We start from the raw sequence: 15,858 nt of genomic DNA on the forward strand, positions 1-15,858 counted from the left end.
CCGGTAACAACGTCACATGTATAGGTGCAGCCTACGTCACTGACACTCTGTGATGCTACAAGGCCTGCACCCGCACCCAACTCCTTTCTGCAGTAAGTGTCCCATGGAGACTCAGGGAGCCTTTTTTTCTATTTATTTTTTATTTAATTAGTTATTTAGGCATCTGAGGGCCATCCCACAAAAGCTGCCACCCTAGGCACAGGCCCTTGGGTGCCTATATATAGATATGCCCCTGCTTGTATTTTGTCTTCAGTAAAGGGCACACATTTAAATCAGCATTAAAAGGTAATTCAGTGCTAGATGTGAGGAACTGAGATTAATGAAATGCTAGCATGTTCTGCACCTCAGTAAAAAACAGAAAGAAAAGAAGAACATGAAAGGAAGAATTGTGCATTTCCATCAATTGGAATTCCCGTACTGCCATTGAGAAATGGTTTTTGAACCTTAAAGTTAGAACCTTACAGAGTAAGAACATAGCCCCACAAGATGGCATTTATATGATGAAAATAATTCTGAAAATGTTACTTTTGATCTTTTGAGAATTGACCAAAATATGAATGACTAAGGCTAATCATTTTTAATTTCAAATGAATATCAACTGTATTTGAATATGTACTCTACATTGTATCTATATCTGTATGTTGTTGTCCATAGCATTTTGTATTCAATTTATAAACCTACCATCATAAATGGGCTTGTTGCGTGGAACATGCATGTACTGAATTGTTCACCACGATACTCAAAGGGCACCATGACAAAGCCTATGGCTTCAGGAATTGCCAGGACGAAGGACAGAACCCAAATAGAGATGATTTCAATGGCTGTGATAAGAGGAATTCCGCTGCCTTGAACTCGGCTCCAGGATGCAACTGCTCGGTATCTGGAAAGCAGAACAATGAATCAATGTAGGTTTCCATATAAAACACAGATTTATGAACTCATTAGAGTTCACTATTAAATTTCATTAAAGGACAAGGAAAGTTAAACTAAAGAAGTAGGTAGAAATGTTGTACATGATGTTTTGTGCTTCTGTACCACTAAGCTTAGCTTCTCAAGAGCTGCTCTGAGTTGTCACTGTTCATAAGTTCAGGAAAGCTGAGCAGACAGTTTGGATACCATGAGTACTATAATATGTCATAGAATGCACTGTAGCCCTGACAGCTGTTTTTCTATCTTAAGTGCAATTTTATTGCATTTTTAATAATACCATCTATAATAGCAGGCCTTTTAACTGCTGAGTGCTTCAGGCGGTTTTGCCTTGGAATTTTACTTTTCCATTTTTGTGTTTACATGTTTGTGCAGTTATTGTGTATTTGAAGAACTGAGATAAGTATGGGTTCTCTCTTTCTCTGCAGATAGCTATGCTTCAACTATGAAGGGACCTGTAGGAAGGGCTAGAGGTCACAAGTGGGTTAATGGAGAAATATATTTACTCTTACAATTTAAAACAAGAAACATCTACAGTTGTTTATTCTGTGCTACATCTGGGCAGTTTATGCAATAATATGCATTATGCAAGCAGATGTTAAATTGTTTTAATAAAAACAGAGAGAGATAGTCCTCTCAGTAGATACATCTCTTGCTGTTCGTGATTATCTTCTGACAATTGTGGTTATCCTTGTAAAATGTAGTCATATGTATCCCCAAAGTGAAGATCATGATTCACATTTCAACGTTTTCTGTGTATGTTGGATCAAAGAAAAGTGCTGTCTTAGAAGATATTAACGTCATTCAAGTCATTGCAGCACCATATGAGCAACGTCTGTTCATAACAGCAAAAATCTAATTAATGTGAAGCCTTATCTCAAGAAATTTTTAATGACAATATTGGTGTAATGCCTAACAAAGAGTGTCTGTTAGTAACACACAAAAAGGACTTGTTTTTACATTGTAGTTTGTTACATTCAAAGGAGTTGGAGATTTTTCTCTTGTGTTGCTTTTGTTGCCTTGAATTTTCTATGTCATAGGGGCATCACTTTCAGTACTCAACATTAAAATAATGTGCTCAAGCCTTTGGGCACATGTCCAGTAATTCTATTGACGCTAGCCACTGTGGGAAACCTGGAGTTACCACCACCTTCCATGTTCCCTGGGTCACTAGTAGCACTTGTGCAAAACTTGTAACAGGAAGTATAAGGGAGGCAGTGATGGTGATAGCAACTATATGGAGTGTTGTTGGATGCAGGTACCTTTAATGCATGGCAAAAATTCGTACAACTGCACTACACTAAAAGTTGCTTGACCTCAACTGCATTTTTCTATGTATATGTGTATACAGTGTGTATAGAATAATAATCCATAGCTTCATATAAATAGTAGGGGTGCACCCATTACTTAATCCATCACCAATGATTGAGCTGAAACCAAATCCAAACCTTAATTTGCATATTCAGATTCCAGGAAATGTAAAATTTGCATCAATTGTGAAAAAAACATTGGGTTGTTTAGAGATATAAGTAAGGAATGAGAATGAAAAAGTGCAAAGATTCAACTGAAACAGAATCAAATTCTGAATTCAGCACAACCCTAATAAATAAAATGAAACAGCAATCAATAGTATTAGCTAGCCTCATGTTACTGAAGCAACAATTTTGGCAAACTGCACCAAAGGAAAATATGTATTCCTAAAGAGGATATCCATAATTCCTACAAACATGCCTTTACAGTTCAAGCATGTCCAGTATCCAGTGCATCTTGTCATTGTGATATTCATCTAAAAACTCAAAGGCACTCCCCCAAGGTTGCCTGCATTGACCTAGAGACTCCTGGCTTCTCTCCTTAAACAACTTAAAGTGGCATGTTCAAGAGCTGGAACTGGAAATCATGTGCATAACTTTACCCATGATTCAAAAACGAAAAATATCAATTTGCTTTACAGAAAATTATGTTTTAATCTTCTATGCTAAATTAACATTACATATTAACATTAAATTTCCCAGGCAACACCTCAGCTATTGTGTATATATACCTATTTATTTAGCTATTTTTAATATAGAGCTGTAATGTAAGGAAATATCTCTGTAAAAACTATATTTTTTCAAAAGCCTGAAAAAAGATTTTCCTATCTTACTTTTTTATTTGATGTATTTTGCCAAATGTTCACGCACCTATTCTGCTCATAATTGCATGTATATATAGGTGGGGTTATGTGATAGTAGTTTACAAACTCAACTTGTTGTACAACAGTCGACTTGCTTGCACTCTAGGGGGTTCTCAATGCATGCTAAGTTGAGTTTTTTTCTCTATACATGTTAATAATAATAAAAATAATATCATTAGCACGTACCACTGTAGGTTATGCTTACTAATAAGAAAGGTGAGTATTTTAGAAAGATTTATTTGCCTAGGAAAAACATGTAGGAAACATATGAAAAACTTGGAATATTCAGCTGGGTCTAATGGAAACTGCTGGCCCTGGGTTGTTGGGTCAATGCAGAAATGGAAACAGAACCTTCAAACATAGAAAATGTGATTTTAGTGATTTCATTGTCTTTTATTGATTTTATTTAAATTGACTTTATTGCTCTTCTTGGTTATGGTTATTGCAACTTTATTCAAGCTGGAGATGCAAAGGTCCAAGCAATTTGTGAGATGTGGTCAGTTTGCCTTAAAGTCCTCTTAAGGGCACACATTTGTATCATTTGCATCATTAATATAAAATTATTTATACTTTTATATGTATATAGTATACATTTAACTAATTTCTTTGTACTTGGAGCCTTATTTATCTGTTTATATGTGGAAACAGTTCTGATTATCTGCTAAAGGAACCTCATTCAATAGGTCTAATTAAGCAATGATCTCTCTTCGCAGCATTTGCAATATCAAGCACTGGGGAATGCATGCTTTGTCTTGCAAAAAAATAATGTTTATGCAAAGCCTTTCTTAGACATGAGGCCTCTATTGTTTAATTAAAGGAGTGGTTAACTTTTGATATGATGTTGACAATAATATTTAAAGACTACTAATTTGGTTTTAATTTTTTTCAGTTTTGTGGTTTTTAAATTATTTAGCTTTCTGTTGACCAGTGTGGAATTCGAGCAGCTCTCTGGCTGCTATGGTCCAGTTTACCCCACCAACCAGGAAGTGGTTTGAACAAGAGACTGTAGGATTATTAGAGGAAGGATGGAATAGAAAGATAAGTGGTAAAAAGTAACAATAACAATTGTAGCCTCAAAGAGTAATACTTTTTTTGTCTGGGGTCTGTGAAATAAGCAGCAGAAAAAAAATGAAGACCCATTTAAAAAGTTGTTTAGACATTCTTTAACATGTTAACATAAAGGCGAACAACCCCTTTAAGCAAGAAAGGTCATGCAAAAGCAATACATTTCTTGTTGTACGGAGCTATCATCTCTATGGGTGAAGACACACTTGGCGATTCATGGCATCAAGTCGCATAGACTTTTTAAAGACCACAATCTCACCCTAAAGCTACTCAGCAACTCCATATTCAAGTAACCCCCACATAGCAGCCCTCATACGAACACTCACACCAGCGAAATGTCACCGATGCCCATTAAAGTCTATGGGCGTCATTTTGTTTTGACGAGCGACGTCATACAAGTCTATGGGCGTCATTTTCTCAGCGAAACAAGGCAAAAAAATCTGCCCATTCTTACTACTGAGCTAAAAATTACCTGAAAGATTGGTGATAATTCTTTAGGTTTTCAGAAGAGCAAGTTTGCTTTAACTCCCTAATGGATTTTGGTCCCCTTTCTGATTTGGATTTCCTCCAAATTATGTTCAGCTGTATTGCTCTTGTAAATAAGGGCATGGAGGCATGTACAGTATGACTTATATTTAAAGTGGTGGTTCACCTTTAAGGTAACTTTTATTATGTTATAGAACGGCCAATACTAAGCATTATTTTTTTTTTTATAGTTTTATAGTTATTTGCCTTTTTCTTCTGTCTCTTTGCAGCTTTCAAAGGGCATCACAGACTCCCTTCTAAAAAAACAAATGCTACAAATGTATTGTTATTGCTACTTTTTATTTCTGATCCTTCTATGCAGGCCCTCTCCTATTCATATCCCAGTCTCTTATTCAAATCAATACATAGTTGCTAGGATAATTTGGATCCTAGTTACCAGATTGCTTAAGATGCAAATTGAAGAGCTGCTGAATAAAAATCTAAATAACTAAAAAAACCTTCAATAATAAAAAATGAAAACAAATTGCAAATTGTCTCAGAATATCACTCTCGCCAATTCTACACAGCTTAATGCCATACTGTGTTCCCTTTCCAAATCATCACTTCCCGTGTTTATCCGCCTCAGAACTTCATGTTGGAAGTTGCAGTCTGAGTGTTAACAGATGGTCGGAAGTGTTCTGATTAAAATGTGTTATGCTTTAGTTCATTGAAAGTCATTATGAATCCTCTGCAGGAGAAGAAATGGGGGATGTACGTCATACAAAAATACAGCCTGAGGCTTGCTCTCGGAGTGCTGAAAAAGTGGGGTGACAAAAATCTGAGGTTTAATTATTAAAATTTTTATAACTAAGAAATCTGGGTAGTGGTTCCTGATTTACAATATTGCTAAAAGATGCAGAGGAAGACATTTGACAGCTGTTATCTTGTACAAAACCCTCATGTAGAGCACTGCAGAACATGCTGGGCCTCTATAAATAATTTCTATAAAATCATAACTATAGGCACTGTGTAGGATGTTGTCACTTCTAAAAAAGAGTTGACTATATTGGAGATCTGGGCAGCATACTGAGGGTCAGTGTTCATAAGTGCGAGGTTATGCACTTTGTTAGAAATAACATAAATTTAGAGTTATCATCTGGTATTGTGTTGGGGGGTATCTTTATTGAGAAGGCCTTGTGTGGATAACAAATTGTGTAATCCTAGGCAGAGTCCCTCAGTAGTTACTAAAGCATAGTACCATAGAACTGTCTTACAAAAAAAGTGCATAAAAAACGGATAAAAACATAGTTTTTGCCACCTTATAGGTCCCGGGTAAGATAACACCTTTAGTATGTAATACAGTTTTGGGCTCTAGTCCATATAAGAAGAATCCTAATGAGCTGGAGAGAGTGCAGGGACTTGCAAATAAACTGGTTAATGAAATTGAAGATTTGAACTATGAGGGTAAACTGTTAAGGTTGGGGTTATTTTCTCTGGAGAAAAGGTGCTTGCTAGGGGCATGATTATTCTCTACAGGTACATTAGTGGCATTATAGACAAGACAGAGGGTTAATTTTTTTTACATTTTGTTTACATAGAAAAGATTAACGCAGCAGAGGCATGCGGAACCTTAATCTGAAGGACAGTGAGGTTGTGATGGCAGATTCTGTTAATGCTTTTATGAGTGGCTTGGATGACTTTTTGGACAAGCACAATATCCAAGGCTTTAGTGATCACAGGATGGACTTTGACCTTTTTTTTTTTCAACTGAAATATATTATGCAACTATGTAACAGACTTTTTTCATCACAATACTATTGGCCTAAATTAACATTTGTGCAGTGAATTTAATTTTATTGTGGGACTACTCTACAATACTGCAAGGTACAATAGCCTAGTACGTTACTAAGTAACACAATTCAAAGAGTGCCTCATGTACCTCCTCAACCATGAAAATACTCAAGAGCAATAGGATCAAACTAGCCTGATAGTACTACAGTTAGTAAGAAACATTCACTGGTCAATTGGTTGAAAGCAAATATCTGATTGGTTGCTATGGGTTACTAGACCTGGTGCAAAGTTGCAACAATTATTACATAATCCTTTAGAGTCTTTACCTGTCCACACTCAGGGCACACAGATTGAGCACTGTGATTCCAACTGAAGCCTTCTGAATAAAGGGAACCAGCTTACAGAGGAAAAACCCAACAGGAGACTGATCAAAGGGCCAACGCTGGGCAAGCAGCTGGAGAAAAAAAATAAAACATTTGGTAAGGGCAGATTCCATAAATTACATACATCTTAATAGATATTTTACCTAAGTATAAGCATTTGGGAGTACAATTTTATTTATCACGATTTAGCATAATAAACCAATTACCTGTAAACTGTATTAGGGTATATAAGGGGTGGTCTCTGTGTCCCATTTTAGAGCGCAGAAACCTTTGGCTATTCCCTTTAATCACAATTCTGAAATTATTTGTAAATATCCGTGATGACGCACAACTGAATGAATCTATAGCTAAAGCAGGTAGTCGTATTAGCTAATGACATCAGGAAGTACTGTATCTCTGTAATGGAAATATAAACTGCACAAAATGCTCCTAATGCATCCTCAAGGTACTTCTGCCATTTATTATGCACATGCTCATTTTTCTAAGAGCAAAGTCAGCATGGGCCCATATATTTCTTGCTTGTTTGTACGGAGAAGTAATGCAAGATATACTTAGCTCTAAAACACTCATCCCAAACGTACAAACCCCCAGCGTCTTGCATTTACATAGCAATGAATGCTAGAAGCTGAAGTTCTCACTTGCAAATTCTTCCTGTCTGGCAGTAAATCTTTAAATCTTTCAGAAAGTGAGCAATTGATAAATTATATGTTCATAGTACAGAATGAGTTAACTCTTGTACAACCCGAACTTAACTCAAGGTGATATAAAATGTTGATTGATAAAAATATGATTTATTAGATGAATACACTGTGTTTTACACTGCTCTGCACACACTATCCCTACCACCAGCATAACAAACTATGCAGGGGGTCATAGGGAGTCAGCATAACTACATAAACAGAAAGTTCTATAACCATATGGAACCTTTTTACCCAACTCTTAGGGGATTGTTTATTAAAGTCCGAATGCCAAAAAATTGAAACATTTGAATTTTTTTTACTTAAAAAAAACTTGAATTTTTCAAGATTTATTATACCCCTGAGAATGGAAAAAGTCAGAATCCGAAAATCCAGCATCTCTGAACTACCCAGGTTCTATATAAGCGTTTTTTGAACTTTAATACATTTTCGGCACACAACATATGATATGTGACAGAAGATTGAGGAAGATCTGGCTACTTTTTAGCACTTTGCCTGGTCTGAGGTGGCAAAGTCAACTTTGGCGAAAGAGGTAATGTTCAGTAAAATCCGCACATTACTGAATTTGCATAGTAACGATTGTTCGCCTGCAAATGAACGCTATTGATGGTCCAGTTTCCTAGCGAATTGGCACCTGCACCTGTTAAGGTGGCCATACACGGATAGATCCGCTCGTGGGCCCTAGGGCCCAACGATCGGATCCTAGCGTTCGCCAAACGGGCGGTCGGATCGCGGGACCGCATCAACGAACAGATGCGGCCGCGATCCGACGGGATTTTTAACCCCATCCGATCGAGATCTGGCCGACTTTCGGCCAGATCTCGATCGGGGAAGCCCGTCGGGGGCCCCCATACACGGGCCAATAAGCTGCCGACTTGGTCTGTCGGCAGCTTTTATCGGCCCGTGTATGGCCACCTTTAGTGAACTGGCGATGTCCCTGCGGGTGGCAACACTGGCGAAAAGTCGCTAGCGTTAGCCACATTGCCCTTTATTAAATCTGCCCCTTGGTCGGTTACCGTGGGGAAAAAAGTACTTTTTTTGTGAGAAAACTGTGAGGAGCGTGAGCATTTGATCTAATTTCTGTTTCTCCCTTTCTCTTCTATTCCCTACATTTCAGATGCTATGGTTTGGCACTAAAGGCCATTTTCTTCTTGCGGCTGGTACTTAGCATTATTGGGTAATCAACTAGACTCAGTGAGCTTGATACCCTTGTTGTTCACAACCTGATACACCGCTCCTGGCTGCATTCCCTGGTCAGATCTTATGTACCACAGACATTGTGAAAGGAATTCCACCTACAGTAGCTTAGCGTACAGTCCTTACTTCCCCTCTGTTTATTATGCCCAGACAGATTCCTGGTTATGTATGGAATGCAGTTTTTTGGAATGTTGCACTAGCTAAAAGCCAAAGATATTTGGCAGTAATATGTCTTAATCATATTTGTTTGCTTATGTATTTTTGGCATAGAAAGTAACCTCTTTTAAAAAGGCTTTTGGATTTTAATATATTACTATAGGGAATGTGTATAGAGAAAATCATACATCTTAGCGGCAGATATTGCATTAATGCAGTAATGCATCCCACCCCAAATACTTTTGGCTTAACTCATACATAGACAATGAGCATTACACTCAGGCTGAGTCCTGGCATTTGATTATACAGGTATCTGAATTACGGGAAGGCCATCTCCCATAGGCTACATTTTATTCAAATAATCAATTTTTTTCTATGTAATAATAAAACGGTACTTTGTACTTGATCCAAACGAAGATATCATAAATCCATATTTGAGGCAAAACCAGCCTATTGGGTTAAAATCCAAATTATGGAAAGATCCATTATCTGGAAAACCCCAGGTCCACAGCATTTTGGATAACAGATCCCTGTACTATACTTTGAGGTGGTATGTGCATTTAACTGGTGTGGTACAACTTAGCCTTTATAGCAATGGTTCCTGAATAAGAAGAAACATTTTTTATTAATTGGTTAGGCAGTTAACACAGTGATAGATCTTTTAGATTATAAGCAATTTGGTTTATGTTTTCTTTATAAGCTCTTTTGTTAGGTAACAGTTTCAGAAGCGCTCTATGGGGCAGATTTACTAAAGGGTAAAGTAGCTTGGCTAAAGCTAGCGACTTTTCACCAGCGTTTCCACCCACAGGGACATCAGCGATTTACTAACGGGCGCAGGCACCAATTCGCTAGCAAGAGAGCCTGGCGCTAGCGGTCATTCGCACTCTATCGCAGGCGTCTTTTTGTTTGGGTGAACGGACGCTATGCCGCAAATTCACTAAAATTCGGATTTTTTCCAGATCTTTCTCAATCTTCTGTCATTTACGTTATATTCAGTGAGCCGAAAATGCATCAAATTCCAAAAAACGCTGGCATGCTTTCCTTTTTTCAGCCTGCAAAAGACCTAACAAACTTTTTTTGGGTAACCGGTTTTCCCCATACATTTGCTAACATATGGAACCATTAATTTTACTGTGGCACATGTGTAGGGCATTAGAATAACTCTATTGTCTTTATTAAGGTTCCCTGGACATGTATTAAAGTGTAATTTGTAAGCATATGCACCAACATTTAACATAAAGACGTCCATACAACTTTAAATTTCCTGCCCTATGCAAATTGACCTGAGCACAAGATCCCGAGCGAAGTTTCGCTAGGCAGAAATGAACTCTAGCGCATCAAATGCTCGCATTGTCAAAGTAACACTAGCGAAAAGTCACCAGCGTTCGGCGCCCACAACGAAACTCTGCGTTTAAGTGAATAAACCTGGCGAAGTGTAGTGATGGGTGTGAATTGACCGCTGGCGACAATTTGACCTTTATTAAATCTGCCCGTATGTTGACTTCTATATCACTCATTGCATGAGCTAAGCCTCACTTCAGCTAATCCTCACTGTCAGTGATCTGTAGGCCCAGTCATGTGAACCCTTCTTCTGGACACTCATCCAGAACTGAAAACTGCTTAGCACCTTATTATACTGATATTCCTGGGAGGTTTCACCTGGTCCTGCCTGTCATTTACGGTTTATACTAACCGAAGCCCTCCCAATGTGCCTATTCTAGGGAAATACTCCATGTTCCCTTTACTAAGGAGTTATAAAGAGATACTCGATGGGTATGTCAATTTGCCACAGCCACACAGTTAACAGTAAACACATCAAACATCACTTTAAAATGTTTTTAATACTTTTAATACTTTTCTATTTGGAAACAAAGATTATTGCTGTTGTGGCTGAATCAGGACCCAGTGTGTGTGCACACATGTTTTTTGGAAAGACACAGACATTATTATACAAAGCAGTCTATTTTGCACTGCTTAACATTGTTTTCATGCTCTCATACTAAACAGCGCACGTGATTAGCTACACATATGGAGGACAGGCTTTTGTTTTAAATCATATTCATGTATTCTTTGACTCATGATTCCACCAGGACTATTAAACATGGGAGTCTCCTATAACCTGAGGGGGTAGAAGAAAATGTTCTGCCATCAACCTTTTAACCTTTCGTAAACAAACTCTTCACCTATGGCCTTAAGCATTCTCTTTATCAAAAGGTCCAACCTCCCTTGTAAATGACACAAGTCCTGCTGTGCAAATGCCACTGTAACTAATGGATCTGTGTGTTATAAATATTTATTTAGTAATAGTAATTCCAAAGTAAAAGTAAACAAAATGATATGCTTTGCATTGTCGTTGTGAATACATTTACATATTGAAATCACATCCTTGTTCATACTTACCACAGATTTCTAGGCACTGCCCCATTTTCACTTTTTTTCCTATGAAATTGTGTGTGAACACTAACCTCTTATTCTGGCTGTATGGTATGGACATAAACCATACATGCCTCATATTTATAGAATACTGTCTGCTCAGGGTTAGCTTTTATTGTTTTTCTCCTATATTTATATAACACTGGCATATTTATGTATTACAGGATTAGTTGATCATTCACATCAGTCTCTGGCCCAGTAGAGCTTACAATCTAAGGTCCCACATCACACATACTTGCATCAATTTTATAAGGTACCAGTTTACCTGCCTTTGTGTTTTGAGGAGTGTGTGGGAGGAAACCAGAGTACCCAGAGGAAACCCACGCAAGGATGGAAAAAACATAGAAACTTGAGTATTGTGACTTGGTCACAATAAGAGGGGCAAATTTACTAAAGGGCGAAGTGACTAACGCTGGTAAAAATTCACCAGCGCGACATCATTCCGGTACTTCGCCAATTTACTAAAGGTCACTGGCATAGCTTCACTAGTAAAGGAGATAAACTCTAGCGCTACTTCGCACTCTTACGCCAGGCAAAGCGTTACTTCGCAAATTCACTAAGATGCGGATTTTACTGAACGTTACCTCTTGCGGCAGATTTGCCTTCACCACCAGGCGAAGTGCAATATAGAAGATAGGACTTCCTCAAAAAATAGTTGAAAATTTTTCTATGTCCCAAAATACGCTGGCGACTTTTCATTTTTCAGGGTGATAGGCTGCAAAAGATCGTAAATTTTTTCTGGGGTACCCAGCTTCCCCCCTACATTTCCTAACATATGGCACATAAACTATACAGTGGGCTCATGTGTAAGGCATCTACGCCTGGCAAAGTGTTGCGATGTGAGCGAAGCTGTCGCTTGCGAATTTTCGGAGTTTAGTGAATTTGCCCCATCTAACTCCAGAGAACTCCAGCAATAAGGAGCTGATTTACTAACAATTGTATTTCAATTTTTTCAAGATTTATTAAGTGTAAAAACCACAAAATCCTTTTTTTCAATAGGAATTGTCAGAAAAAGTTGAATTTTTAGAGGGTTTTTTTTCGGCATTGTTTTCCATTTGTACTTTTTTTCACAATTTCACGAAATTCATGGTTTTAGAGAAACAAGTTTAGTTGTGGTTTCAAAAACCTCAAAACCACTAAAAATGTAACTTTAATAAATAGGCCTCCACCTGCATATTTTACAATTCCCTGACCATGCGGGCATTCTGCAGGTAACCTGTCTGGATACATGGCTAAAGTGCAGCAGTGTTCCCTCACCCTCCCCTGTTGACTTATTTTTCCCCTTACCCGATTGATCTGCCCTCCACTTCAGGTTTTGCTGGTCCTGGGTTCGATGGTAAGTTTACCTATTCTGGGCTGGGGTAGGGGACATAGGGGTTGCAATTTTGGTTTGGGTTGTGATCAGCAGGTTTGGGTCAGGCACTGATAAGCAACTGCCCATCTATGGTTCATCATTTCCTCTGGAACAGCAACTACCAATCAATATTGGTCAATTACATTGGTAATTCTAGATTTGAATTTCTAGAACAGAATTTCAAACAGTGACTCTGTTTTGCTAAGCTACAGATTCCATTACGGTTGTAATTTCATCAACGATATTCCTTAGCATTTTCAAATGCTGACTTAATGACTTAATGCAGTATATTCAGCAGGACTCTACTAGTTAACAAAATGTGGTTGCCATGCATCTCACAACAAATCAAGATATGCCTCAAGCATTTAATTGGGACACGTCATTACTAAAAAATGCACATGCCTTACATGTAAGTACAGCAGTTTAAACCAGCTGAAGCCAAAATGTGTTGCAATTCCTTAAACAGACAAACCAATAAATGGAGCTGAGTTCACTAAATACAATTTTTTCTTTCTAACAGGATTATTATATTATACTATTCTTTGCATGCTCAGAAATGAGAGATCAGGCTAGGTTTCCTGGATGTGTAACTTAACTGAACATGGATCCAGATTAATAGCATTTGAATGAGGAGAACCTCTTCTCACATGTGGGTTCACTTTCCCAGTTCTACTGGCTCATTTACAAACCCAAGTGCAAAATAATAAAATGGACACCAAACTGACACTATTAAGAAATATACTTGTACTTATACATGCTCCTTGCAACTTGTGCCAATGTGCCCCTTCAGCCTGTAATGTATGTGATTACTCATATACATTAATGCAAGGCGACCCAGAAATTATCATCAGCCTATACTTAGCAGTAATTCCAGGGCTCCAATAGTGGTTTGTATCAACAGCCACAACTAATGCAACATACTAAAATGGGTGCAAGTTTATTTCTATATTGATCCATTGCAGTACATTGTGGTGGATGAAATGTAGTGTGCATCCACAATTATGCTGGAATCCTGAGAAATGCAGCATTATAGGTTAAAAATGCACATTTGCATCCAAATCTTACACTTTGTACTTTGAATTTATAAGATAATACTTTACTTACTTTACTATTTCTTTACTATTTTTATTTCTGGACATTGCTTATTACACCATATGTGCGCGTGTGTCCCCCTCTCCCTACCACATCTCCAACATAAATCTGTGAGTTCAGGATACATCCTATTCAACTTAGTTGGTGTGAGTTGCCATCTAGTAACTATTTTGAAATTCATTTCCCTCACTCTTGCCACTCTAGATGATTTGTGGGCTTGTAACAGGATCTTATTCCACATCTCGGGGGGGGGGATCTTAATATCCAAATCTTTTTCCCATTCCCTGAGAGCTGTGTCTTTGCCCAGAAAAATATTTGACAATAAAAGTTTATATATAATAGATATTGCTTTGTTAGGGACCTCTTTACTTTCCAATAATTTTTCCCATTTGGTCAGTTCTCTATCCCAATCTTCCTCTTTAAATTTATAAATATAATGTTGCAATTGGCAGTAGTTCCATGCATCTCTAACATGATTTCCCCATTTCTTTTGAATTTCTTTTAATGAAATCATTTTATTATTTTCCAGAAAATCACTGATTCTTGTTGGTCTCCCCTCAAGTACCCACCAATCCCTGAAGGCTCCACTCTCCAAACTGGGTATAAATGAAATGTTGTGTATTAAGGGTTGTAATATAAAGGGCGTTTTTGTCAAGTTCATCTTTATTCTGTTGCTATACCATATCCTAAGTGTGGGAGCTATTAGAGGGTGGGCCTTCACCCTATCCGGTATACTTTTGGGTTCACACCATAAAAAATTGCTTCTTAGGAACTATAGGGGGCACATTTACTTAGCTCGAATGAAGGATTCGAATGAAAAAAACTTTGAATTTTGAAGTATTTATTTGGGTACTTCGACCATCGAATAGGCTACTATGACCTTTGACTAAGTAAAAATCATTTGACTATTCGACCAAATTCGAGGGTTTATTAACCCTCGATATTCGATCCTTAGTAAATGTGCCCCTAAAAGTTCAGAAGTATTGACAGCTTACATTTGGGATACTTATTTTAACGGAGATGTCGTTTGATGTAGTTCCTCATACTCTTAATTCATTTGTTTGCCAATGATTTCCTAAAGTGAATTTAAGAATTTTAAGGTGAATTTGAACTTTGCATTTCTTTGGGGGCCCCACATTTTGGCATACGATTGAAATCTGCATAATCAAACCCATGCTTTTATAAATATTTCTATAGCTATTTCTATTTCCAATAGTTATAAAAAAAAGTCAAATTCATCTTTATTAAAGAAGATCAATGCTTCCTAAAGACGGACAGAATTTTCAGGATCTGAAATGATTTTTTTCACTCATTTCCTTCTACAGTATGTGCCTTGTGCTTTTTATTTCTAAATATTATCACTGAGTTGAAAAGGGTTTGTGTTTTTTCTCCCAGCATAGAAATGAACTGAGACAGCAGAGAATAGAACTAATGTCAGACTACCTTCCTGGCCATGCTTTGCTGTTAATCAACATGACAAGGCTGAGTCTAAACTGTCGGAAGGATTCAGCAAGGATGTTTTAGAGCGAAGATCGTTTTTTTAAAACCAAGGGATTGAAATGAGTAGATCTAATGGCTAAATACATCCTTGCTGCTTTTATCTCCAACACTAGAGCTTCCCTGTGAGCAAAAACATGGAGAAAAAAAACCTTAAAAAATGTCTCAGTATATTATGTTTATATACAATAAGCGCTTTATCAAAGGCCTTTAGCCCATGGCTTTCTATCTGCTCCAGAATAAAAATTCCAACATCTTAGTGTAAAAGACATATGGATCCTGCTGGAATGTGGAAACAGAGAAAATAATGTATTATTATTTTTACAAATACCATATATATATATATAAACATATCCCACAGCACTATACGGCAGAAGGATAATTATACTTGAAACAACACAAATTACATACAAATACTGGTTGTTACAAGAGATCGCCCTACTTAGGGGGTTATTTATCAATGGTCGAGTTGTAGAGGCTTGTGAGGTTTTTCTATACCTTGAATAAAAAATGTTTGATGATTTATGAATAAACACTAATGGAAAAAACTCATGTTAGTGAATTCGGGGTGAAAAATCCAAATACTCTAATTGATTTCTGCAAAAAAAAAAAAACTTGAGTAGCTCT

General features: G+C 37.4%; 1 protein-coding gene across 1 annotated transcript in view; it reads right to left on the reverse strand.

Moving 5' to 3' along the window:
- ednra.L (endothelin receptor type A L homeolog) overlaps positions 1-15,858 on the reverse strand; it is a 48,859-nt gene that overhangs the window by 14,691 nt on the left and 18,310 nt on the right. The window contains 2 exon segments of the mRNA NM_001087181.1: positions 682-880; positions 6,748-6,875. Of these exon segments, the coding sequence (NP_001080650.1) occupies positions 682-880; positions 6,748-6,875 (327 nt within the window).

The sequence above is a fragment of the Xenopus laevis genome, chromosome 1L (genome assembly GCF_017654675.1).
Source record: "Xenopus laevis strain J_2021 chromosome 1L, Xenopus_laevis_v10.1, whole genome shotgun sequence".
Classification (NCBI taxonomy): Eukaryota; Metazoa; Chordata; class Amphibia; order Anura; family Pipidae; genus Xenopus; species Xenopus laevis.